The sequence below is a fragment of the Myxine glutinosa genome, chromosome 1 (genome assembly GCF_964187855.1).
Source record: "Myxine glutinosa chromosome 1, kmMyxGlut1.1, whole genome shotgun sequence".
NCBI classification, from domain to species: Eukaryota; Metazoa; Chordata; class Myxini; order Myxiniformes; family Myxinidae; genus Myxine; species Myxine glutinosa.
The window spans coordinates 291931086-291957012 of NC_136261.1; the positions used below are offsets into that span (position 1 = coordinate 291931086).

The 25927-nt window shown below is 47.6% G+C and overlaps 1 protein-coding gene and 1 pseudogene across 1 annotated transcript in view; both read right to left on the reverse strand.

Annotated features, from left to right (window-relative positions):
- LOC137412612 (uncharacterized) overlaps positions 1–5148 on the reverse strand; it is an 89156-nt gene extending 84008 nt beyond the window's left edge. The window contains exon 1 of the mRNA XM_078767506.1: positions 5007–5148. Within this exon, the coding sequence (XP_078623632.1) occupies positions 5007–5124 (118 nt within the window). The 5' untranslated portion in view covers positions 5125–5148. The remainder of the gene's footprint in view (positions 1–5006) is intronic.
- Positions 516–1411, reverse strand: LOC137415605 (small ribosomal subunit protein mS40 pseudogene; annotated as a pseudogene).
- Positions 5149–25927: the final 20779 nt, after the last annotated feature.

Below are 25927 nucleotides of genomic sequence, written 5' to 3' on the forward strand. Positions count from 1 at the left end.
TAGTGATATAATATTTTGAGGCAAATATAGAGTTGAGTCATTCAGCATTTTCACGTGCAGTGTCATCTGTGTAACCGTTTGAGGTAAGGGGGGGAGATGGAGCAGAAACAAACACCAGAAATAGATTTCGAGGAGAGAGAAATGTTTGAGAGTCCAGTCTTGAGTGTAGAGAGATATTGTTTCATGGTTCTCCTGAGGGTAGACACGCACTTGTTCCGAGCTTTGTGAAAGGAACTGAGTTCGCCATCAGTTGGATTTGCCTTCCAGGAGGCAAAGGCGAGTTGTATCAAGGCAACTGCCTCACCACAAGATTCAGGGTACCATGGACGGGAGGAAGGGTAAGACAAATGAAGCCGAGATGGGATAAATCTGTGCGAGAGAGAGAGAGAGAGAGAAAGAGAGAGAGAGAGAGAGAGAGAGAGAGAGAGAGAGAGAGAGAGAGAGACAGAGAGAGAGAGACAGACAGAGAGAGAGAGAGAGAGAGAGAGAGAGAGAGAGAGAGAGAGAGAGAGAGAGAGACGGCATGAGTACTTTATTTTCTTTCCCCAAAATGCAGGTATTTGCATCAACAGTAAATCGGGACATAATACTCGCAATAATAATGACAATACTCATAATAACAATAAAAATAAAAACTTTCTCAGAAATAACTTCCAAAGGATTGAAAATGTTTGAAAGTTCATTCCTTCAGATATTTGCGAAACATTCGGCGGTATTTGGCCAACTCGTCCGCCGAAGGTTCCATTTGGTCATACCATGGGTACCAGGGAGGTTCCCGCGGTGGCATCGGCAGCTGTCCAGTGGCAATGTGGTCCGAGGGAAGATCTGAAGGACTGTGCTCCATGAAAGGCACGGTGAATGTAAGAAGTCCAAAGTCCTTGGCTTCCTGGATCACTTTCAACAGCTCTTTCTGTCGTTTGGCACACAATCCTGTTATCGAAGGATCATACACCTGTGCAGAGTGAGAGCAAATAAACTGTTGCAGAAGTTTGATATTCCTGGGGTGGATCATTATCTTGGGGTCACGGCAGACAGGACACGGATTGCCACTGACTTTGGCTCCACGGATACAAGTCTTCCTGGGGCGTTGGGGAGGTATGGAGCCTTTATGGTTGCGCCGATAGCCTGTGAAGATGGGCATGGTCCCATAGCGAGTCATATACTCTTCACTGTCCAGGTATTCCCAAGGTTTTTCCCGGTAGCGACCGACAGGATCAAACTCTTCTGGGGGTGCTTCTGCATTCGTACTACAAAGGTACCGGGAGCACCACAACGCAGGAACCTGCCGTGTTTGGTAAGCCCACAGCAGAGGTTGGACCTGGAGGATGAGGGTGCCGTGTTGCCAATCTCCTCCCTCTTTGCTGTGTGTTTGTTTCTGGTGTTTGTTTTCTGGTGTTTGTTTCTGCTCCATCTCCCCCCCCTTACCTCAAACGGTTACACAGATGACACTGCACGTGAAAATGCTGAATGCCTCAACTCTATATTTGCCTCAAAATATTATATCACTAACCCATCTCTCTCTGTACCCACCTTACCCAGTAAATCCCAGCTGCTCCTGGAGTCTGTTTTCTTCTTTAATGACAAGGTGGAGAGGGAGAGATAGAGAGAGATAGAGAGATAGAGAGATAGAGAGATAGAGAGATAGAGAGATAGAGAGAGAGAGAGAGAGAGAGAGAGAGAGAGAGAGAGAGAGAGAGAGAGGATTACTTTGGAGGAATTCCCTGGATTGGTTGATGTCAGAGGCAGTAGAAATGTCAGTTGGCCTGAGTGAAATGCCAAACTTGTTGAGGCTGAGGAGGCTCTCTGAGAATGGCCAGAGAGATGTCCACTTTAACAAGCAAATGACCAGATGAACCGATTGGAGGAGGAGAAGTGCAGCAGACATTTGCAGGGAAGTTAGTCATCGCCAAGTCTCGAAAAGAACATGCTCCGTTGACTGACTTTCGGGTCGGGAAATTGATAGATTGTGTCAGTCCCAATGAATCGCAGAAGTCCTTTGCTGAGGTGCCATGGCTGGTGCGAGAGGTACCCACACCCACACCCCGATCTGGATCTTAACCAAAATCTAATTAATTTGTGCCCCCAAAATCAAATTTTGTCAGAATTATTTGATAACCTTTTGAGACATCCTGCTCGCAGACACACATACACAGACAAAGAGGGATGAAAACATAACCTCCATCCACCTTCGGTGGCAGAGGTAGAGACTCGAGCTGCAAAAAATTTAAATAAAAAACAGACTGGTTTGTTGGTATACTCGCCATTCTGGCCAAATGAAGGCTTGATATGAGAGACAGAGAGAGAAAGAGCGAAACCATGGGAATCAATCCCCAACAGAACCAGCCAATGGAACAAAAAGCAAAAAATAGGACTGTGGGTCCTGAAGCTCAACTGTATCAGGCGCAACCGTCACTCAAAAATACACATCCATACATACATGTGCGCGCGCGCGCGTGCACACACACACACACACACACACACACACACACACACACACACACCCGCACTTATGAAGATGGTTGTTATTGCAAATATCAGTATTTAAAACTGAAGGCATCAGCAATTAGTTTCGATGCTCAATAGGATGTTGAACGAACGAGCTGTTGGAATCTTTCGATTTGAATTCAATATAAAATATATTCATAGTGTTATGGATTATAATCAAAATATGTATCAAATTATAATAAATAATCCAAAATAAATTTTGGTGGTTGCTGGTTGACTGGTTAAATATTTATTTTCTTGTTTCCACGGCCTCATTTGTCTTCGATTCCCATGGCTGCTCACTCTCACCAACCTGCACTTGGCAGGTATCCCAAAAACTCTCGACATGTGTTGTAGGAGGCCTTTGTCAGCAGTAGATTGAAATAGGCTGTTTTAAGATTTCCAACTTATTTTTTCCTCTCAATCTTTGATGAAGAACGATTATTAAGCACCCCTTACACCTACAGGACATGGCGAGGCTTATACTATACCCGTGATAGGGTTTGTTTCTATAATTAGCGCCCCCAATTTTTAATAGTACCCCAGAGTTTCTTAGACCCATAGAAATATTAAAACACCATTTAGGTTTTTTTAAATTTTTTTTATTCCTGCACTCCTAATTTCCCAAATTTCCGAGCTGTATCTCGAAGCAGGCTGGACTTGCGGAATGAAATTTTGCAGCAACAATGTGAATATAAACTACACGGGGTTGACATAATTTTTCACCTTGACCTAATTTTAAGGCCATTACCTAATTATAGCCATTTTAACATTTTCACCTTAACTCGACGAAGATTTGGCCGATCAGAGTGAAATTGCCCTCCCTAGATAGCCTGGAGGAAAACGCATTTACGCTTAATTTACATAATACACCTACAGGTTAAAGGTCAAGGTCAAATGGCAGTCTGAAAAAAAAAAGAATTTGTTGTTTCGCCATCGGTCAATTTTGCCAATGCGGAACCTCATAGACCGCTTCGTCTTCCAAGATTTTCTTGCATTATAATTGTGTACCTGCACTAACGTTGTGCACCTGTCCTTCACCTACTTTTTTCCGATTGTGACCTAATTATCTAAAACACCTTTTTGATCATAACTTGAATAACTTTCCTCTGATTTTTATGATGTGAGTTTTATGGATAGATTGGAGATGAAAACACATTTTCTTAATCCACACTCTATCCCTAGATGTTGAAGGTCAAGATCATATGATGGACCCAAAATAATATGGCCATCATTGGATTGTGGGTACTTGGGGAGACTTACCCTTGTCGATCGCTTTGTTATTGCAGGTATCTATTGTATGTGATAACGAAGTATCACTTATTAATATGACAATGTTGGTCTCCAAACAGTGTAGTATTAAACGTGCAACCTTAATTTTTTAATAAACCAAAATCACGTGACTTCCACAACCATATTGGCAGACAGCAAATGCCGAGCGTCAGGCTTGGCCAGCCGGTTCGTACAAGGCTTGGGCCAAAAGCCTTCCCTAGACGACCGCACAAGAACTTGGGAAAAAATGAGGTCGTTGAAGAGGAAGAGGATCTGCAGAGAGCAAATTCTCTTTTGGGATATCTATTTTATACGTATGCAATAAATGGTGGAATTTTCGATCCCTCCCACTGCCTCGACAAACTCCTCAATGCTGCCCCTCCAAGCCCCCCCTTGCTGCACACATGCCCCTTCATTTGTTTTCCTTCACTTTCCTCCCCACCTCCTCTCTACCTCCTTTATCATTTCTCAGCATTCCTCCCACATTCCCTTTCCCTCATTTCTCTCTCCAATCATCCTCCCTTCCCTCCAGTTTCTCTCTTCAAATGTTCGCGATTAATCCCTCTCCATCCCCCACTCCAGCGAATCCATGAAATAAGTAGCTCCTGGTAACTTTCATAGTTTGCTCAGATCAAATTGGAAAGCAGGTCTTTATAAGGACCACAGTCGGTCTGCCGGGCCGTGAAACAAGGATAAACAACTTTATGAACGGAATGTTGAAAAGGTTCTTATTAAGATGACAAAGGGCCGACGTCACGAGTAGTGCGAATGCGCATTGAGTGCGTGCGTGAGTGCGCTCTGAGCGTGAAACACGTTTCCCGTTTGCGGATGCCATGATGATGATCACGAGGTGACGCAGGGTGGTCGACGATGGTCACGGGACGAAATGTCCCGGTGAGGAATCATGTCTCAATTTCCTGGCACCGCAAATCCTGCGTCTGGGCCGTCGGGAAATGCATGGGATTTCAAAAAAGCAAAACTCTGTAGGTACACCTGGACGTAGGTCCAGCTTAACTGTAGTTCACCTATCCACCTGTACCAGGGGGCGTTGAAATAAATTCAGGTGAAAAAACAAAAGACGACGAGACTCCACGTAAAAGACCACGTGATACAAAAGAGTATTGCCACAAACTGTTGGGTTCGAGTCTGTACGTCTAAATGTGTCCATTGCTACAAAATTTCAGACTACAAAGGTGTATTTCATTCAAAAAGACGTTATAAAATTTAGTTTGGTGAACTTTTAAACTCACAGGTAAGGATGAGAGAGCAGAACGCCAGGGCCAAAGCGACGCTGCGGCGCGACATGATGAGTCTTGTGTCCCGGCGTCCGATCGAATGACCAAGGAGCTGCTCACGCCTGGTCAACATCAGGGAATCACGGGAGGAGTCCCATGGAGATGGCAGGGGCAGGTCAGTGGGGCCGACGTATCCAGCTCTTCAAATGAAGGGGCGGGGATGGCGATAGTGGTCTTGTGGAACGTGTGTGTGTGTGTGTGTGTGTGTGTGTGTGTGTGTGTGTGTGTGTGTGTGTGTGTGTGTGTGTGTGTATCTGTCTGTGTGTGTATTTATAGGTGTATGTGTGTGTGTGTGTGTGTGTGTGTGTGTGTGTGTGTGTGTGTGTGTGTGTGTGTGTGTTTGTGTATATGTATGTGTCTATCTGTCTGTGTATGTGTATGTGTGTGTCTGTGTATGTATGTGTATGTGTGTGTGTATCTGTCTGTGTGTGTCTGTGAGTATATGTCTATGTAGGTTGTGTGTGTGTCTGTGTGTATTTATGTGTCTATCTGTATGTGTGTGTCTGTGTATGTAGGTGTATGTGTGTGTGTGTGTGTGTGTGTGTGTGTGTGTGTGTGTGTGTGTGTGTGTGTGTGTGTGTGTGTGTGTGTGTATGTGTGGTGTCTGTGTATGTGTGTGTATATCTGTCTGTGTGCATGTGTATGTGTGTCTGTCTGTGTATATATGTAGGATTGTAGGTGTATGTATGTGTGTATGTAGGTGTATGTGTGTGTATCTGTCTGTGAGTGCATGTATATGTAGGTATATGTGTGTATCCGTGTGTGTGTTGGTGTATTTGTGTGTATGTGTCTGTAAGTGCATGTGTATGTAGGTGTGTGTGTGTGTGTGTGTGTGTGTGTGTGTGTGTGTGTGTGTGTGTGTGTGTTTATCTGTTTGTGTGTTACAGGGGATGTTCATGTTTGGTAGTCTGTAATATCTTTCTCAGTTGTGTATTATAACCTTGGCGGTGTAGTTAGCGAGCGCGTTTTTAAACTGAGGGTCACGCGGTGGAGGTGATGAGTGCAGTTGGCCTCATGCTTGGAATAACATCGTCGATCCGTTTTTGTATCAGTTTTGGTTTAATGACGCGCTAAATCAACACGGTTGCCGTGAAAACACAGGTGTTTACTTATCCAACCACGACGGCCACAACCTTAACAACCCCCAATTATTCCCACCTTCTTGTGAGGTCGGCTGGTGAAAGTTTTTGGCCCAAGGCTTTCACCACTCGGCTGGCCAGGGCGTTCGACTAAAAGTTACTTCAGCAGAAATTAGTAATTCGTTTCTGGTGGGAAACGACAACTCACCTATTTCTCATCGGTACACACATGACCGTGGGATCTTTATTAAACGTCCGCCAGGTATTGTTAGCAGATGGGATATCCGGCTTAACGTCTGATCCGAAGACTGAGCGACGCTTCGTGATGCAACGTCCCGACTCCGAAAGACCAATCGAACCGTTTATCGTCGGGTTTGGAATGGAACCCAGCCTGGCCAGCTCAAAGATAAGTGCGCTACCTGTGGCGTGGGACATCCACCGGTTAAGCTCTCGACGGAGGCCGAGTTTAATACATCCAGGTAATTATGTAAAACACCTGCGGGATCGCGGCATCGAATAAACCACGTGCTCTTCGTTTTCTTTCCAACGTCAACCAAGATCGGTCGTCGTGCTTCAAATATCGCGAGAATATCGTCGATACTCGGAGGTATTTTGGTGTTAGCATCGGTAATCGCTGATTACGCAGAACTTGGTGTTCATGAAATTTTGGAATCGAACAAAATCGGTTTCACATTTATTATTATTTGTCCTCACGGTGAATATTCAGGCATGTTAGGACTTGGGAGTCGTCTATTTATTACGTACGCACAGAGGCCAGTGGTGGTCCCGTATCGTTATGGTCGACGGGGCTTCGTAATCTCCTTTTGGGGGTAAACATACCCGATGGTGACCATTTCTTCTCCGGGGCAGATTTCTGAGCAGTCATGGAATCGAAGCTGCACCATATCAAGTGCACAAGGCACGGAGGGGGTGAGGAATGTTGGCGGAGTTCAAATGAGAAAAATTTTATTTTCTCAATTAATTTTTGTCCCATGATTGGAGAGAGAATCGAGGTTAAGTGGGTTTGGGAGAAATGAGAACTAAATGGAACAGGTATTACTGTATGTATGGAACAAACGGGGAACGAGTCAAAATTTCTGCCATATTTCGTATTTAATAAATAGATGAGCAGTAATGTCACGTACACAAAAAGTTCCTTTTGCACATGAACCATGCAGGAATTGTTTTGACGTCATGAACGTCGATGATTGGTTTTGACTCCACGTGGTGCAGGTACTGATGACCTCAATGACCTCGATGATCGGTTTGGACCCCACTTGGTGCAGGTACTGATGACCTCGATGACCTCGATGATCGGTTTGGACTCCACGTGGTGCGGGTACCTAAGACCTCAATGATCGGTTTGGACCCCACGTGGTGCAGATATTGATGACCTCAATGACTGGTTTGGATTCCATGTGATGCAGGTACTGATGACCTCAATGACTTCGATGATCGGTTTGGACCCCACATGGTGCAGGTACTGATGACCTCAATGACCTTGATGATCGGTTTGGACCCCATGTGGTACAGGTACTGATGACCTCAATGACCCCGATGATTGGTTTGGACTCCACGTGGTGCAGGTACTGATGACCTTAATGACCTCGATTATCGGTTTGGACTTCACGTGGTGCAGGTGCTGATGACCTCAATGACCTCGATTATCGGTTTGGACTCCACGTGGTGCAGGTACTGATGACCTCAATGACCTTGATGATCGGTTTGGACTCCACGTGGTGCAGGTACTGATGACCTCAATGACCTTGCTGATTGGTTTGGACTCCACGTGGTGCAGGTGCTGATGACCTTAATGACCTCGATTATCGGTTTGGACTCCACGTGGTGCAGGTACTGATGACCTCAATGACCTTGATGATCGGTTTGGACTCCACGTGGTGCAGGTACTGATGACCTCAATGACCTTGCTGATTGGTTTGGACTCCACGTGGTGCAGGTGCTGATGACCTTAATGACCTCGATTATCGGTTTGGACTTCACGTGGTGCAGGTACTGATGACCTCAATGACCTCGATTATCGGTTTGGACTCCACGTGGTGCAGGTACTGATGACCTCAATGACCTTGATGATCGGTTTGGACTCCACGTGGTGGAGGTACTGATGATCTCAATAACCTTGATGATTGGTTTAAATCCTAAGTGGTGCAGGTACTGATACCTCGATAATGGGTTTGAACCCCACATTGTTAATTCGGCCTTATAACCTTGTATTTGTGTATTCAGCTTATGGTCACGTGGGTTTTGATGACGTCGGTTCTGCTTGGTGAAGGACCGACTTCACGTGAACGAGCATTGAAGCTTAATGAAGTTGTTGCTATCAAGACTCCAGCGAAGCATCCTGTGGAATGAATCTATAAAGTGCTGAAGAATATTCGGAGGGTGAAGGGATAATAAATAGTAGTAAGTAGATTACAAAGACGTTTCATTTGAATTGCCGCTAATTTGGTTTTGGGCTCTTATGAGGCCAGAGCTAAGGCCTGCCTTTTTTACGATGAAAAAAGGTTTTAAAACATCAAACATTTGAACAGCCTTGGACATGCACCTTGACCCCATGGCCAAGGCACACCGTCTATCAAGGCTGTCCCATTAACATTACACATGCGCCCTCAACCCCAAGGCTGAAGCACATGGTCATTCAAACACATGAATCCTGACCCCGTAGGGCCACAATGCATGGTCATACCATTGGACCACTCCTCTCAATAGGAGTGAGTCCCCATGATCCACTGACAGGGAAATTACTCCTGTCAGGTAACCAACGTAGCCTATGCGGCTAGGTCGTGTGCACATCACGTGTGTTTGCCGAAATGGCACGTGGGTTTATATAGTTACCTTCGCCACAAAATGTGGATGGAGGTTATGTTTTCACCCCTTTTTGTCTGTCCGTTTGTATGTGAACAAAATATCTCAAAAAGTTGTAGACGGATTCGGACGAAATTTGGTGGAGATGTAGCGCATGTGACGAGGACGAAATGATTCGATTTTGGTGAAGATCCGGATCCAGCTAGTATAATTTTTTAAGTGATTCTTCACCATTGAGTGATATGGCCAACCAGGTGGAGGGTTGTGCTCGCTACTGAGTGCCGTTCTGGTTGACTTTTGATTTTGCTATTGTATTGTTTATTCCTTTTAGCTGTATAGTATTTACCATTTTTGTGCCGTTCATTTCTTAATGTTCCTTCCTTTTCATTTATTTAACAGTTGTCCATGTGGAACCTTACCATGGAGCATGGCTATGTGAGTTGAAATAAAGTCATCAACAAGTTCACGCATGCGTATTACAACCCGAACGCAACGAGTTGCCCTCTGAACTTACACACGTGGTGCAGGTACTGATGATCGCTCGCTGATGACATTTAACACTGATCGGAGGAAAAACGATTTGGGGATTTGATCGATTCCGAAACGATTTGTCCGTGAAACTGTCATTTAGCTCAAAACGGAACGACTGCACTGTTGGTAGTTTGGGAAGTCGCATTTGATAGATCACTGCCAGAGGAAATTCCTGCCTCATGCTGTGACCGACGGATGGCGCACACAACATCCTTCAAAAACATGAACACATTTAAAAAACATTTTAAAAACACATTTAGCATCCTTCAAAACAACACAGCATTATACTAGAACGGCATTCAGTAGCGAGTAAACCTCCGCCTGGTTGTTCATATCACTCAATGGTGAAGATTCACTAAAAAAAATTCTACCAGCTGGATCCGGATCCGGATCTTCACCAAAATTGAATGGATTCTTCCTTGTCACACACAACCTGTCCACCAAGTTTCGTCCAAATCCATACATAACTTTTTGAGATATCCTGCTATATGTTGGTTTTAGCCCAATCACTCAATGGTGAAAAATCACTGAAAAAAAAAATAATTATCATATCCGAATCCATATTCAGATTTTCACCAAAACATTACCTATTTGTCCTTGTCAGACACACAACCGGTCCACCAAGTTTCGTCCAAATCCGTTCACAACTTTTTGAGATATCCTGCTATATATCTTTTTTGGCCCTATCCACCAATGGGGAAGAATCACTTTAAAATTCTAGTAGCCGGATCCTGATCTTCACCAAAATGTAATCATTTCGTCCTTGTCACATACGCTACATCTCTGCCAAATTTCGTCTGAATCAGTCCACAACGATTTGAGATATCTTGCTCACAGATAAACAAACAGACAGACAGGAGTGAAAACACAACCTCCACCCACCTTTGGTTGCGCAGGTAATAAAATAGCAATCAAATTTTCTTCTGCTGACATTCACCAAACTGACTGATAAAACAATCCCATCAGCATCGTTTTGGAGTTCAGAACAGTCATGCTTTTCAGGTCTCCTGGTTTTAGTAATTCCCCTGGCGGATTGATACTGTCAATCTACCAACAGCATTTTATGCTTGGAATTTGTTCAGAGTACCAGCGATAACTCCCATCCACTTTGGGAAAGAAACAATGGAATATTTAACGTCGTACAACTACCAGTGCTGGCAAATGGATTCTCCAGGTAAACATCAACCCGATGGATGGTGGACACACTCCCTGCATGCGAAGCACCGTAGCAAGTTTCGACCCCATGTACCGCACTGGCAGGTATATATATATATATATATATATATATATATATATATATATATATATATATATATATATATATATTGTTGCGGATTTTTCCGAAGCCAGTTCCCGTTACAGGGGGGGGGGGGTGGTTAAACCCCCTTTTTCCCCCTTGGGTCTTCGGGTCCGCGAGGCCGCATCGCCACTTCTGGGCAAAGGTGAAAAAGGGTATCGGGACAAATTCGCACGTACCTTTAACCCACGCTGCCACGAAAGCGGGGATCGAGCCTCGCACTAGCTACACTTAATCGAGTACGCCCGAGCTGTATGCGTATCATGTGACTCATGCTGTTACTTTTATTGGAACCCGATTCGAGCGGTTTTATTCGTACCATGCGAAGCCAATGGATGGAAGGGACAGGATGGTCAAATCAGAGGAAGAACACGATTTATTTACACTGTACAATGATTCAGAATGAAGGAGGAAAGGGGACACAGAGCAGAGCTTAATCAATCTTATTTATGCCCAGACACGGGCCCACTCACTCACACGGAGAGAAAAAGAGGAGAATGTTCGCGCACCAAGCGTGATTCGCCGTCAGTCGCTCTGGGACAGCTCGCCCGGTGTGGCTCTCCGATGTTCACGGCACGTAAGCAGGCGAAAGCAGGCAGGAGGAAATCGCGCGTCTGTGGCCCGGTGCGGGTCGCCCTCTCGAGCGCGCGATTAATACAGCGCAGAGCACAGGGCACGGGGAAAGTTCGTGTACAATCGGCAATTCAATTCGTTCGTCCTGCAGCTCCACTCACGTTCTCAAGCTCAACCCAACTCGCTCTCACGGGAACTGTAAATCGTCTCACAAGGAACTGTAACTTGCACACGACTCTGACCGAGAACTTCTCTTACTCAATTCAACTGCCAACTCAACTCCTGCTCATCTCGGGGAACTCGACCCATCTGAGGTGGGGGAGCTCGGAGCAGGGTTATATGGCCCCTCCCCGGCCCGAATCAAATGTTCCAAACCCCTCCTCTGGTCGTCGTGGTTAGCCACTCCCCTCGCGCCCTGATTGGCGGCTCATGCTTACCGACCACTCCTCCTGCCGCACCTCCCTTCGGCCTCGGTAGACTTGTTCAGGCCTGCCACGTGGCATTTCAGCGCCAAACCAAAAGCACCAAAGCAAAGCGCCAAAAGAACACCTAAGCTCACTGGCCTACCCAACGCAAAACTAAACACAGGAAAGGACGACGCTGACATTCACTAAGAAATAACTGAACTATCGTGAGGCTTCATGTTGTGGTGCGTCTACCTATGAGGGGGAATTAACCTTTATTCCAAAACCGCAACACTAAACCCCTCTCTCATCAGACTCGTCCCGAGTCGAAACTACCAATGGAACGACCGGTAGAGACTGACATGCAAAATTAACCTTACTTTTAAATGTGACACAGGGGGGGTTCCCCCTACCATTTACTCTGACCCATGTGTGCGACAGTTCTAGCACTAAATATGTCCCTCCTATTGCGTTGAGCAGCTTCCTAACAGTTTCACGCCCACAACTACCCGAGTATTTCCAGAATTTTCAAACTAAACACATAATCCGGTGGGCAGCATTCTTATATTTACAAGCACGTATATTTACAATTCTATGACCCAGGACCTGTTCTTTTTGGAAGAGAAGATTGGAGGGGAGAGAAAACACAGCAAAAACACACTCATAAATGGCACTTGCTGCTTGCTTATTGCATCTTCTTGCTTCTTGCTTCTTCCGTGTGCGTCTATCAAACCGGCTGGCCCCCTGACCGGCATGCAGGCCATTTGAAGCATCGGGGCCAACCAACTTGCAGAACTTCTCGTCCCTAGCACACAATAATAAAATGCACAAAAATGCTCTTATTTGGCCAGCAGGGCTGTTCTCACGTGGTCCAACTGTGTGGCATCAATGCCACTCAACCAAGTGGTCTGAAGGTGCAAGATGATTTTGCCGCAAGATGCTGCACAACAGAGGTGCAAGACCACAAGGCTTGTGGTCCTTAATGAGTGACAAGGGTGCAGCAAAAGGTTTGTGGCAGCAAAAATGCTGCACAAGTCGTCTGCACATGTGCAGCAAGGGTGCAACAAAAGGACATGGCAGCAAGGTGCTGCACAGTTCAGCTGCACAGGTGACAATGACCCCGCAGCAAGGTGCAGAAGGAATGCTGCACAGGTCGATGGTGCTGCACAGTTCAGCCTCCAAAATGGTCCTGGGGCAGGGGAAGAGACAAAGCACAACAAGCAAGCAGAAAAGACGCAATGGCACACAGAAAACAAGGCGGGGCGGCGCGAGGGACGCGGAAGAGCGAGCAGAGCAGGCTCGTCCCTAACCGTCCGTACCCCCCACCTTTGGGTACACTACCCTAGCCCCCCTTGTATTTACAATCCGTCACTACATCCTGTCTCCCATATCCCCCTCTAATTCCGAATTCGTCCCCCAATCCCTCCCAGGAAGGAAGGGATGGAACAAACACAATGTCTCATTACATCCTGATGTGTCTCACGACTCAAACAGTGCACAGAGCCTTGGTGTGGAGCTCCCCTCTTTGGTGATTGGCTGTGGATGGTGCGAAGGGATTTCTCATCCTAACTACTCTAGTAACGTTTACTCATTTAAACTACCCAGGGTCGTACCCTGCCAATCATCCTCTTTAAACTATGTGGTTCTAAGAACCCGAATTCCCATTGCCCACACTGTGGTGCTCTCTGAATTTGGGTCACACTCCCGCAAATTTTCAGTCTGTGCCCTCGCACAATTTCGGGGCTAGGTCATGTGGCCCCACTAGCAGGTCCATCTACCTGCGCACCTCCGCCACTGAAGCCGCCACCCAAGCTTACCTGCTCTTCACGACTACACTAACTGGGGAAAGCCCTCTCTGGCACTTACCCCCTCTGTGCCCACCTTGGCATTGGGCAACCCGGGTCCTCTCCTGGGATCCTCGGGCCCCACTCAACAACTAACCTAACAGGCTCCCAGAGCCTCCCTGCGGCCTCACCTGGCTGACAAACTACCAGTGGCAGAGTGCCTTAATAACTATACGCACCAATTAAGCGACACGCCCAGCCATGTCACTGACTCATGCACCCAACAAAGCACTTCTTTCTACTACCTGCACCACAGGTGTCAATATCCATACAAATTTTGCCTATGCCCTCTACCTGGCTTTACACTACCCCCCCCCCCCGGGCTTTCACGAATGGGTTCCACTCTCCCCCCATTCGATTCTTCGCACCATGCATTCCACACCTTTTATTCCACACCAAGCATTCTCACACCAAATATTCACACACCAATTACTTCCACACCTTTTATCTCGCACCCCTTTTTCTCACACACCTCAACACTTCCTTTTGTCTCAAACACTACCACACAATTCCTCAATCACACAGCATCATCTAGCTGACTACTTCCCCGACAACTCGTGCTTCCCCGTCGTCCCTTTAAACTATGCACTCCCTTTTTCTTTATCATCCATCGAAGCTACCTACGTCCCCTCTACAGTACAGGTGTCACTACTTAAATCTCTGTCCCTACCGTCTGCTAGATCCCTAACAATTATCCTAGCCCTCCCTCGGCTGGCTTCGGTGCCCCAAGGAGGCAAACATTGCTGGCACCCCCATGTGCCTATCAATGCCATCCCCCTAAACTAATGCTCATGGGCCCCATCGTGTGAGGAATGGTGACACTACCATTCCCCCACGTGGGGTACACTACTCTCCACAGTCCGCTACACTTGAGCCCCCCAAGTGGATGTACGTTGTCATCACGGCTCGGCCTCGAAGGGCCGAGCAATCCATGCGGGTGGTTGGTCGCCTGTATGGGGTGCCCGTCCGGCATTTTCGATCCAAGGGGGGAGGAATGGATGGGCCGAGGTGCAGTGCTCCATCCCTGCGTGGGGCCTCGCGGTCCCACGGACGGTGACCCAGCCGGCCACGGTCGGAGCGCCGCACCTGAGAGGGTGCGCGGCTCCGAAAACTCCTACCTCCCCTTGAACCTCGCCGATCGCCTTTGCTGCCACGTCACGGCACCAACCATACAGTGCGGGGGCCAGTACGAATCGTGCACGCCGATCCTTGTGAGAGTGATGCAGCACGGATTCCCTCCGGTCCCTGCTGCACACAACTCTTTAGAACACCTCAATTTTTCCAGTTTTTATTGAAATTTACGCAGTTTAATGTCTCGATGTACTCAGAATTTAAGCACAGAACAAATAAACAGTTTGAGATAAAAAAAATAAATCATAGAATCATTTTGTTTAACAAAATTTAATTTAAATTTTTGACTCGGCAAAGTAGCCTCCTTTTGCAGATATAACCGCCGAACACACTCGTGGCATTCTTTCTACAATGGAAATCAAATTTTGTTCGCGAAGTTCTTCCCAACACTGTTGTCTCGTTCCCACAAATGTGTTGCACTTGAAGATTGCTTTGCTTTCACCCTTCTGTCCAGTTCATCCCAAACCAGCTCGATGGGGTTTAAGTCTGGAGACTGTCCTGGCCATTCCATGATTTGAAGCCTACCATCTTTTCCTTGAAGGTAGTTTTGACATAGCATTGAGGTGTGTTCAGGGTCATTATCTTGCTGTAGAATGAACCCCTGACCAACTAGGCATATACCAGAGGGTATTGCATGGTGCTGCAAAATGCTGTGGTAGCCCTTTTGGTTCAGGGTGCCTGTCACTCTGTGCAAGTCGCCGACTCTGGATCCAGCAAAAGAGCCCCAGACCATCACGCTTCCTCCTCCATGTTTGACAGTTGGTGTCACACACTGAGGAACCATCCTTTCGCCTACCTGACTGTGTACAAAAATCCTGCGTGATAAACCAAAGATTTTAAATTTTGATTTATCGGTCCATAAGACGTTCTTCCAGTCTTCAGAAGTCCACTGGCGGTGCTTCATGGCCCAGGCAAGCCTCGTTTTCTTATTTTGCCATCTTAGCAATGGCTTTCTTACTGCCACTCGACCTGTCAAACCTGCAGCTCGAAGTCTTCTCTTCACAGTTGAAACTGAGACTTGCTTACTTCGACCAGTGTTAAGCTGTGCTTGAAGCTGTTGTCCTGTTAGCCACCTATCACGCAAGCTGTTGACTCTCAGAAACTTGTCTTCTGATTCTGTTGTGGCTTTGGGTCTGCCAGACCTCTTCCTGTCAGAGTTTCCTCCAGTTTCCAATATACTACTTCCTGCAGTGCAATATTGTCCAAATAATGCTTCAGAGGGTGTAATAACAGTCTGTTCCAATACAGCTTTTATACAGACAGGGGGTTTGTAATGAAGTAATTGGCAAAGGTTGGAACACCTGTAGGAATTGTTTGCATCAACTTTCAAGGCTTAATTTACTTACATTGCTGCAGAACATCTGTAAGTTGTTAACCCATCACTTGTTTCCTGAAGAAGGCCTTTTTTTACAATGCAACTGTGCAATTTACATTAGTTTCCCGTTTTTGCGAACCTAAACTTTATTTTTTATACCTCGAGCAGTTTACTGCTTAACTTTGTACCATTTCAGGTTATTCACCGGAAATTAAACTGCATAAATTTCAATAAAAACTGGAAAAATTGAGGCGTTCTTAAACTTTTGCCCAGTAGTGTATATACAGTAACGTGAAAAAGTAAGTACACCCCATGTAAAGTTTTGACTTTTTCAACATATTTCAACAAACAGCTATTTGATCTTCATTTCAACAATATTGATAGATAAAGGTGATATAATATAACAAATATCATGAAACATTTACATTTTGGAGTCCATTGTATAATTTAAATAATCATAAATGCAAATTTCACATGTGGAAAAAGTAAGTACACCCCGACATTTATCACTACTTCAAATACCTAAAATTAGAACCAGGTGCACCAGCTCAGGTGCAAATGATTAGAACAACGTTAGAGAGTATCTTGGAGGAACCTGTCTTATTTAAACCCCAGACATTTAGTTTGGTTTGCTCTTTGTTGTTGAAGTGTGCGGCGTCACCATGCCCAGATCAAAAGAGCTCTCTGATGCCTTCAGAAAGAAAGTTATAGATGCCTAAGAGTCTGGGAAGGGATTTAAAAATATCTCCAAACAATTTGAAATCAATCATTCGACTGTCCGGAAGATCATCTACAAATGGAAAAGAATCCAAACAACTGCCAACTTGTTCAGGCCAGGCCGCCCCAGCAAGTTCAGCCCGAGAGCAGACCGCAAGATGCTGAAAGTAGTCTCTAAGAACCCCAGAATCTCATCACGGGACCTAAAGGTAGCTCATGCCACTGTTGATGTCAAAGTGCACGAGTCTACCAGAAGAAATAGGCTGCACAAATTGGATCTACATGGGAGGTGTGCCCAGGAGGAAACCTTTGCTGTCCAGAAAGAACATCAGGACAAGATTAAAGTTTGCCAATGAACACCGAGGCAGAGACCAGCACTTCTGGAACAATGTGCTCTGGACAGATGAGTCAAAGGTAGAGCTATTTGGCCACAGTACCAGGAGACATGTTTGGCGAAAACCAAAGACAGCATTTGACCACAAGAACCTGATACCAACTGTAAAGCATGGTGGTGGAAATATTATGGTTTGGGGCAGCTTTGCTGCATCAGGGCCTTGGCAGCTCACCATCATATAATCCACTATGAATTCTTCATTGTACCAGAGGGTGCTTGAGGATAATGCGATGCCATCTGTCAGAAAGTTGAAGCTCAACCGAAGGCGGACCTTGCAACATGACAATGACCCTAAACATACCAGTAAATCCACCAAGGAATGGCTGAAAAGAAAGAAATGGAGGGTTCTGGAATGGCCAAGTCAAAGCCCGGATCTAAATCCCATCGAGATGTTGTGGGGGGATTTTAAACGAGATATGCATGCAAGAAACCCCTCAAACATCGCACAGCTGAAAGAATTCTGCATGGAGGAGTGGGCAAAAATTTCTCCCAGTTGATGTCAGAGACTGGTAGACAGTTATAAGAAACGCCTACTTGAGGTTGTTTCTGCCAAAGGGGGCAATACCACCTCTTAGACCCAAGGGTGTACTTACTTTTTCCACATGCGAAATTTGCATTTATGTTTATTTAAATTATACAATGGACGACAAAATGTAAATGTTTCATGATATTTGTTATATTATATCATCTTTATCTATCAATATTGTTGAAATGAAGATCAAATAGCTGTATGTTGAAATATTTTGAAAAAGTCAAAACTTTACATGTGGTGCACTTACTTTTTCACGTGACTGTGTATATATACTGTATATATACTGTTACAATGTATATATATATATATATATATATATATATAGATATATATATATATATTAATTGTTGCGGATCTCTCGAAGCCCGTCGACGTACAGAGGGGGGGGGGGGGGGTTATTCCATTTTCCCCCTCGGGCCTTCGAATCCACGAGGTCGAGTCACCACACCCGTAGCGGGCATGCGGAAGGGTATCGGGTCGAATCCACATGTACCTTCGGTACCCATGCCGCCACAAGAATGGGGACTGGACCTCACACAAGCCACGCTGATCGGATACACCGAGCGGTTTGCATGTCATGTGACTTGTGCCGTTACTTTTATTGAACCCGATTTGAGCGGTTTTATTCATACATTGCTCGGCCAATGGTTGGAAATGACAGGAACGATCACATGGAAGGAAGAACACAGGTTTATTTACAATGTACAATGATCCGGATGAAGAGAAGAGACACAGAACAGATAATTAATCAGTCTTAACAAATTCCAGACAAGGGCCCCCACTCACTCACGCAGGGAAAAGAAGGAAGGACAAGTTCGCACTCCAAACGCGCCTTGGCGCCGGTCGCTCCCGGACAGCTCGCCGGGCGTGGCCCTCGGATGTTCGCGGCACGTGTGCAGGGAGCTCATTGGCGTCTGTGGCCCCGGGATGGATCGTCTCCACAATCGCCGCTATCAGGCAGCAGAGCACAGGGCACAGGGAGAGTTCGTGCACAGAGAGGGCTATAACAAACCGCCTGACTTCACTCGTGACTCGTGGCTCACTGGGGCTTTGACTCACAACGCTCTCTCACAACCCTCAATGAACCACGAACCACCGAACGAAGGAACCTCTGCGGGCCCGGGGCAGGGTTTTATATAGCCCCTCCCCAGTCTTACCCGAATGTTCCAAGCCCCTCCTCTCGCTGCCGTTGTTAGCCACTCCCCTTGAGCTCTGATTGGCTGCTCGCCGCTTACCGGCCATCCCCCTGCAGCTCCTCCCTTGGTCCTTTCCAGACTTGTTCCAGGCCTAGCACATGGCATTCTAGCCCAAAGAACACCTAACTTACTGGCCTGCTCAACGCACACTAACACAGGAAAGGAGACTACGCTTACATTTAATAAGAAATAACTAAACTAAAGCGAGGCTACATGTTGTGGTGCAACTACCTGTGAGGGGGGTCATCTTTTATTCGCAAAACCACAACACTACCCCCCTCTCTCACCAGACTTGGCCCGAGTCGACCCCAACAGTGGAACGACCGGTAGAGCCTGGCATGCAAATTTACCATTACTTTTAAATGTGACACATTGGTGTAATCCCCCTAGCATTTATTCTGACCCATGTCGGCGACATTTTTTTACACTAAATATGTCCCCCCTAATGTGTTGAGCAGCTACTCTAACAGACACACACCCACAACTATCCGGGTATTTTCGGAATTTACAAACTAAACACATAGCCGGTGGGCAACATTCTTATATTTACATGCACAGAACGTGATCTTTATTTACATTTCTACGACCCAGGACCTGCACTTTGGAAAAGAGATTGGAGGAGAGAAAATCACACTCATTATGGCACTTGCTGCTTGCATCTTGAATCTTGCGTCTTCTGTGGGCGGCTAACAAAACCGTCTGGCCCTGACCGGCATACAGGCCATATGAAGCATCAGGGCCATCTAATCTTCCATCTTCACAACTAGCACACAATAGCAAACAATTGCTTTTTCATTGGCCAGCAGGGCCACTCTCATGTGGTCCAACTGCATGGTGTCAGTGCCACTCAACAAGTGGTCTGAAGGTGCAAGATGATTTTGCAGCAAGATGCTGCTCAGCAGAGGTGCAAGCCACAAGGCTTGTGGTCCACAAGTGTGACAAAGGTGCAGCAAGGGGGGTTAGGCAGCAAAGTGCTGCACATGTATAGCAAGGGTGCAGCAAAATGACTGGCAGCAAGGTGCTGCACAGTTCGGCTGCACAGGTGTAGCAAGGGTGCAGAATGGATGCTGTGCAGTTCGGCCTCCAAAATGGTCCTGGGGCGGGGAGGGAAGACGAAGCGCAACAAGCAAACGGAAAGGACACAGTGGCCACGAACACCAAGGTGACAAGGCACCACCATGCCTGGTGCGATGCGAGGGACGCGGGAGAGCGAGCAGAGCAAACTCGTCCCTAGCCGTCCATACCCCCCACCGTTGGCTACACTACCCTAGCCCCCCTTGTATTTACAATCCGTCTCTATGTATTGTCTCCCATATCCCCCTCTATGCCAAATTAGTCTCCCAATCCCTCCCAGGAAGGAAGGGATGGAACATAACAATGTCTCACTTACGTCATGATGCATCTTGCTACTCAATCAGCATACATAGCCTCGGTGTGGAGCTCGTCCTCCTCGGAGACTGGCTGTGGATGGTGCGAAGGGATTTCTTACATCCTAACTACTCTAATAACATTACTCTTTTAAACTACCCGGGGTCGTACCCTGCCAATCGGCCTCTTTAAACTATGTGGTTCTGCCAACCCAAATACCCATTGCCCACACTGTGGTGCGCTCCGAATTTGGGTCTCACCCCCACAAATTTTCTGCTCGTGCCCTCGCACAATTTCGGGGCTGGGTCATGTGGCTCTACCAGCAGGTCTACTTACCTGCGCACCTCCGCCACTGAAGCCGCCTCCTGAGCTTTCCTGCTCCTGCGACTACCTAACTGGGGAAGGCCCTCCCTGGCACTTATCCCCTCTATGCCCACCTTGGCATCGGGCAACCCGGGTCCTCCCCTGGGATCCTCGGGCCCCACTCACAAACTAACCTAACCGGCTCCCAGAGCCTACCTGCGGCCTCACCTGGCTGACAAACTACCAGTGGCGGAGTGCCCCAATAACCATACGCACCAATTAAGCCACACGCCCAGCCATTCCACAGACTACTGCACCCTCCAAAACACTACTTCCTACTACCCGCACCACAGGTGTCAATATCCATGCAATTTACCAATGCCCTCTACCTGGCTTTACACTACCCTCCCCCCCCCCCCCCCGGTCTTTTGTGAATGGGTTCCACTTCCCCCCATTCTTTCCTTCGCACCATGCATTCCACACCAAACATTCCACACAATTTACTCTCACACCATTTATTTCATGCACCAAATATCTTGCACACCACTTTTCTCACAACACTACTTTTACACACCATTACACAATTCCTCAAACACACAGCATCATCTACCTAACTGATTTCCCCTAAAACTCGTGCTTCCCCGTTGTCCCTTTACACTATGCCCTCCCTTTTTCTTATCAACCACCTGAACTCTCTGCGTCCCCTCTACAGTTCAGGTGTCACTACTTAATTATTGTCCCTACAGTCTTCTAAATCCCTATCATTATCCTCGCCCTCCCTCGGCTAGCTTCGGTGCCCCATGGAGGCAAACATTGCTGGCCCCTCCATGGGCCTAACACTGCCATCCCCCTAAACTAATGCGCATGCCCCCCCCCCCATGGGAGGAATGGTTACACTACCATTCCCCCATGTGGGGTACACTACTCTTCAGTCCCCTATGCTACGAGCCCCTCCATGTGGAGGTACGTTGTCACAGCTCGGCCTCGAAGGGCCGAGCAATCCATGCGGGTGGTTGGTCGCCTGTATGTGGTGTCCGCCCGGCATTTTCGATCCAAGGGGGGAGGGATTGATGGGCCCAGGTGCCGGGCTCCATCCCTGCACGGGCCCTCGCGGTCCCACACACGGTGACCCAACCGGCCACAGTCAGTGCACCTCACCCGATAAGGTGAATGGCTCTGACAACTCCTACCTCCACTTGAAACCGGCCGATCGGCCTTGCCGCCATACGGCATCAACCATACAGTGCGGGGGCCGGAGGCACGAATCGTGCACGCCGGTCCTCATGAGACCGACGCGGCACCAATCCCCTCCGGTCCCTGCACCACACAACTCACCGGGGGCTCACATATGCTATTCGTCCCGCTAGGCGCTACCCCGGTCGGTGTCGATGCTTGAGCCGCGTCCTCGCACCTCGCGACCCAATCCACACTCGCACACCCAGGCGCACACATGCCCTTCACACACTCAGCTTTCGCACACTCTGGTGCACATGCTTCCCACACACACTCCGGTGTGCACTCTTTTTCCACACACTTTGTCATCGCACACTCCGGTGCACACTCGTCTCTCACACACTCTGTTGTACACTCCGGTGCACACTCCTCCCACACACACTCCGGTGTGCATTCTTCTTCCACACACTCAGTTCTCACACAATCCGGTGCACACGTCTCTCACACACTCCCGTGTGCATTCTTCTTCCACACACTCAGTTCTCGCACACTCCGGTGCACACTTTTCTTTTACACACTCCGTAAAACACTCTCGCTCCACGCACTCCCTCTCACACCGCACAATGGGCCCTTTGCAAATCGTACCACCCTCACTCGTACACCGCACAATGGGCCCTACGTGAACGCCGGGTTACGCCTTTCTCCCAAGCGCGCCGAGCCCTCGTTCGCACCAAACACATTCCCGCCATTTGTGCGACTCACCTCAGGGCCTTCCTTCCCCAGCTTCTCTGCCATCAGCTGCAACTTTTTATTTCGTTAGCAAGCACGGCATCACGGTGCAAACACAGACTTTGTGCGCATTCCATCACCTTCTCCCGTGATTTATTCCCTGTCTCTTCAACCCCCGTCTTTTTAACCCCAATTATTTCTTTTTCTAACACGACGATCGTCGGCGCCCCTAGTATTCCCTTTTCCAATTCAGCCTTTGCCAGCGCCCCCCAAATTTTATTTTCCAACTCGACGATCGTCAGTTTCTCTACCCTTTCCTCTCGCATCGCGACTCTCATAGCCCCGGTCAACTTGGCTGTCCCTCTGCTCTAGCTCGCTCCCTACGCGTTCTCTGCACCACGTCACCTCGTCGCGTACCACCGCGACCTTCCCGCTCAGCCTGCGCCCAATGTCCTCCCCCATTTTTTAAATGTCCTTTCTCGACGCTGCCCTTATCTTTTCCATTTCACACCTGGATTCTTTTATTTCGTCCCTCATTTCTTTCATTTCCCGGGTGGATTTGTCCCCCTGGGCATCCAATGTTTCTTTCAATTCGCCCTTCATTTCTTTCATATCCCGGGTTGATTTGTCCCCCATTTCTTTCACGTATGGCGTATGCCGTCATTTGCGCCACAAACAATTGCATGTACCCGCCGCCACGTGCGAGGCTCTGCCATTTTCTTTCTCTACTGCCGCACCCTCTTCAATTTCCTCCTCTACCAACTGTTCCTGCCAGTCCTGGGCCATTAGTTCTTCCTCGTGTATTATTCCCTCCGGCCTTTAACCATCTTGGCCAGCCATCGTACGAATATATATTTGATTTTACAAATTAAATTTCGTGCGCTCGTAATTTCGAGTGCTTGAAGTGCACTCTAGGTCCAATTATCCCACTCCCGGACACCAATTTGTTGCGGATCTCTCGAAGCCCGTTGACGTACAGAGGGGGGGTTATTCCCTTTTCCCCCTCGGGCCTTCGAGTCCACGAGGCCGAGTTGCCACTCCCATAGTGGGCGTGCGGAAGGGTATCGGGTCGAATCCACACGTACCTTCAGTACCCACGCCGCCACGACAACGGGGACTGGACCTCACACAAGCCACGCTAATCGGATATGCCAAGCGGTTTGTGTGTCATGTCACTTGTGCCGTTACTTTTATTGAACCTGATTTGAGCGGTTTTATTCATACAGTGCTAGGCCAATGGTTGGAAAGGACGGGAACGATCAAATGGAAGGAAGAACACAGGTTTATTTACAATGTACAATGATCAGGATAAAGAGAGGAGACACAGAGCAGATACTTAATCAGTCTTAACAAATCCCAGACAAGGGCCCCCACTCACTCACGCAAGGAAAAGAAGGACGGACAAGTTTGTGCTCCAAACGCGCCTTGGCGCCGGTTGCTCTCGGACAGCTCGCCGGGCGTGGCCCTCGGATGTTTGCGGCACGTGTGCAGGGAGCTCGCTGGCATCTGTGGCCCTGGGATGGATCGTCTCCACAAGCGCCGCTATCAGGCAGCAGAGCGCAGGGCACAGGGAGAGTTTGTGCACAGAGAGGGCTATAAAAAACAACCGCCTGACTTCACTCGTGACTCGTGCCTCACTGGGGCTCTGACTCACAAAGCTGTCTCACAACTCTCAATGAACCACCGAACGAACGAACATCTGTGGGCCCGGGGCAGGGTTTTATATAGCCCCTCCCCAGTCTTACCCGAATGTTCCAAGCCCTTCTTCTTGCGGCTGTTGTTAGCCACTCACCTTGAGCTCCGATTGGCTGCTCGCCGCTTACCGGCCATCCCCCTGCAGCTCCTCCCTTGGGCCTTTCCAGACTTGTTCCAGGCCTAGCACATGGCATTCTAGCCCAAAGAACACCTAACTTACTGGCCTGATCAACGCATACCAACACAGGAAAGGAGACTACGCTTACATTTAATAAAAAATAACTGAACTAAAGCGAGATTACATGTTGTGGTGCAACTACCTATGAGGGGAGTCATCCTTTATTCGCAAAACCGCAACTATATATATATATATATATATATATATATACACACACACACAGACACAGACTTGGCATTTAATATGGAATATTTTTTTTTTCTTGACTCGGGTTTACTTTCTGAACTCAGTATATCAATCTGGTGAGTTTCTTTTACCCTTCGGTGATGTCTTTGTTGAAAGAACCATGTCACTGATTGACTTTCGCAGCAAGAAGTCAATAACAGGATTATATCACAGGTGGCGTGACAAAATGTAAGGACAGGTACGTTTGACGATTGGCTTCACAATCGGGTATATAAGGGTTGTGCATTCTGTATTAGTGGAAAACAACTGCTGCACGTCTACAAATGTTATTGCCGCTTCCTCTGGAGATTGTCCGTCAACTTGACAATGCTGTTTGTCATGGTGTGGTGGCTTTACGAAATTCTGGCATGAAACAGCGTGCTATTGCTCGGCAGTATGGCATCACTCAAGGTCAGGTGTCAAAGATCCTGAAACGAAATGCTCAGAGGGGTGTCCCTACTCCAATACCGAGGCCAGGACGTCCACGCAGAACCACAAGGAGAGATGATTGCCAGCTGCACCGGTTAGTCTGCAATGGCCGTACCAAGTCAGCTAATCGGCTTAGGGCTGAGTGGCAGCAACTGACAAATGTGCCTATATCCAGAAGGCTAGTCAACCAACGACTGGTTCAAGCAGGCTATCGTGCCAGGCGTCCCCTGAGAAAGCCACGCCTGACCAGACAACACAGCAAGCGCCGATTGCAGTGGGCCAGAGAGCACAGTCAATGGCAGCCAGGACACTGGAATCACGTGACCTTCAGTGACGAGTCTATATTTCTGGTCTATCATCAAGATGGCCGCGTCTGAGTGCACAGACAAGTTCATGAAGCCCACAACGAAGATTGTATAGTGCCAAGGGTCCAAGCTGGAGGTGGTGGGGTGACCGTTTGGGCTGCTTTTCATGCAGGGGGCAAAACTGACATGGTTGTTCTGAATGGAAACCTGAACCAGTTCAAGTAGAGGGCCATTCTGGAAGAAACATTGCTTCCATTTGCTCGTGCAGCCTTTCGAGGAAACTTTGTCTTCCAAGATGACAATGCACGGCCTTATCGTGCTCGCATGATCCAACACTTTCTTGCTGGCTGTGGTGTCGTGCATATGGAGTGGCCTGCCATGTCCCCGGATATGAATCCGATAGAGAACTTGTGGGCAGAATTAACGCGTCAAATCGACAACTTTGACCAGCAGCCGACCTCGATGCGTGAATTGCAGCAGACTATTGTCACTGCATGGCAAGCGATTCCTGTCCAAACCTTGGCAAATCTCGTGAACAGCATGCCTCAACGTGCACGTGCTCTCCTGAATGCTCATGGGGTTACACGAAGTACTGAACTGTAATTTTACTGTCCGTAATCCCAGTCATAATTTAG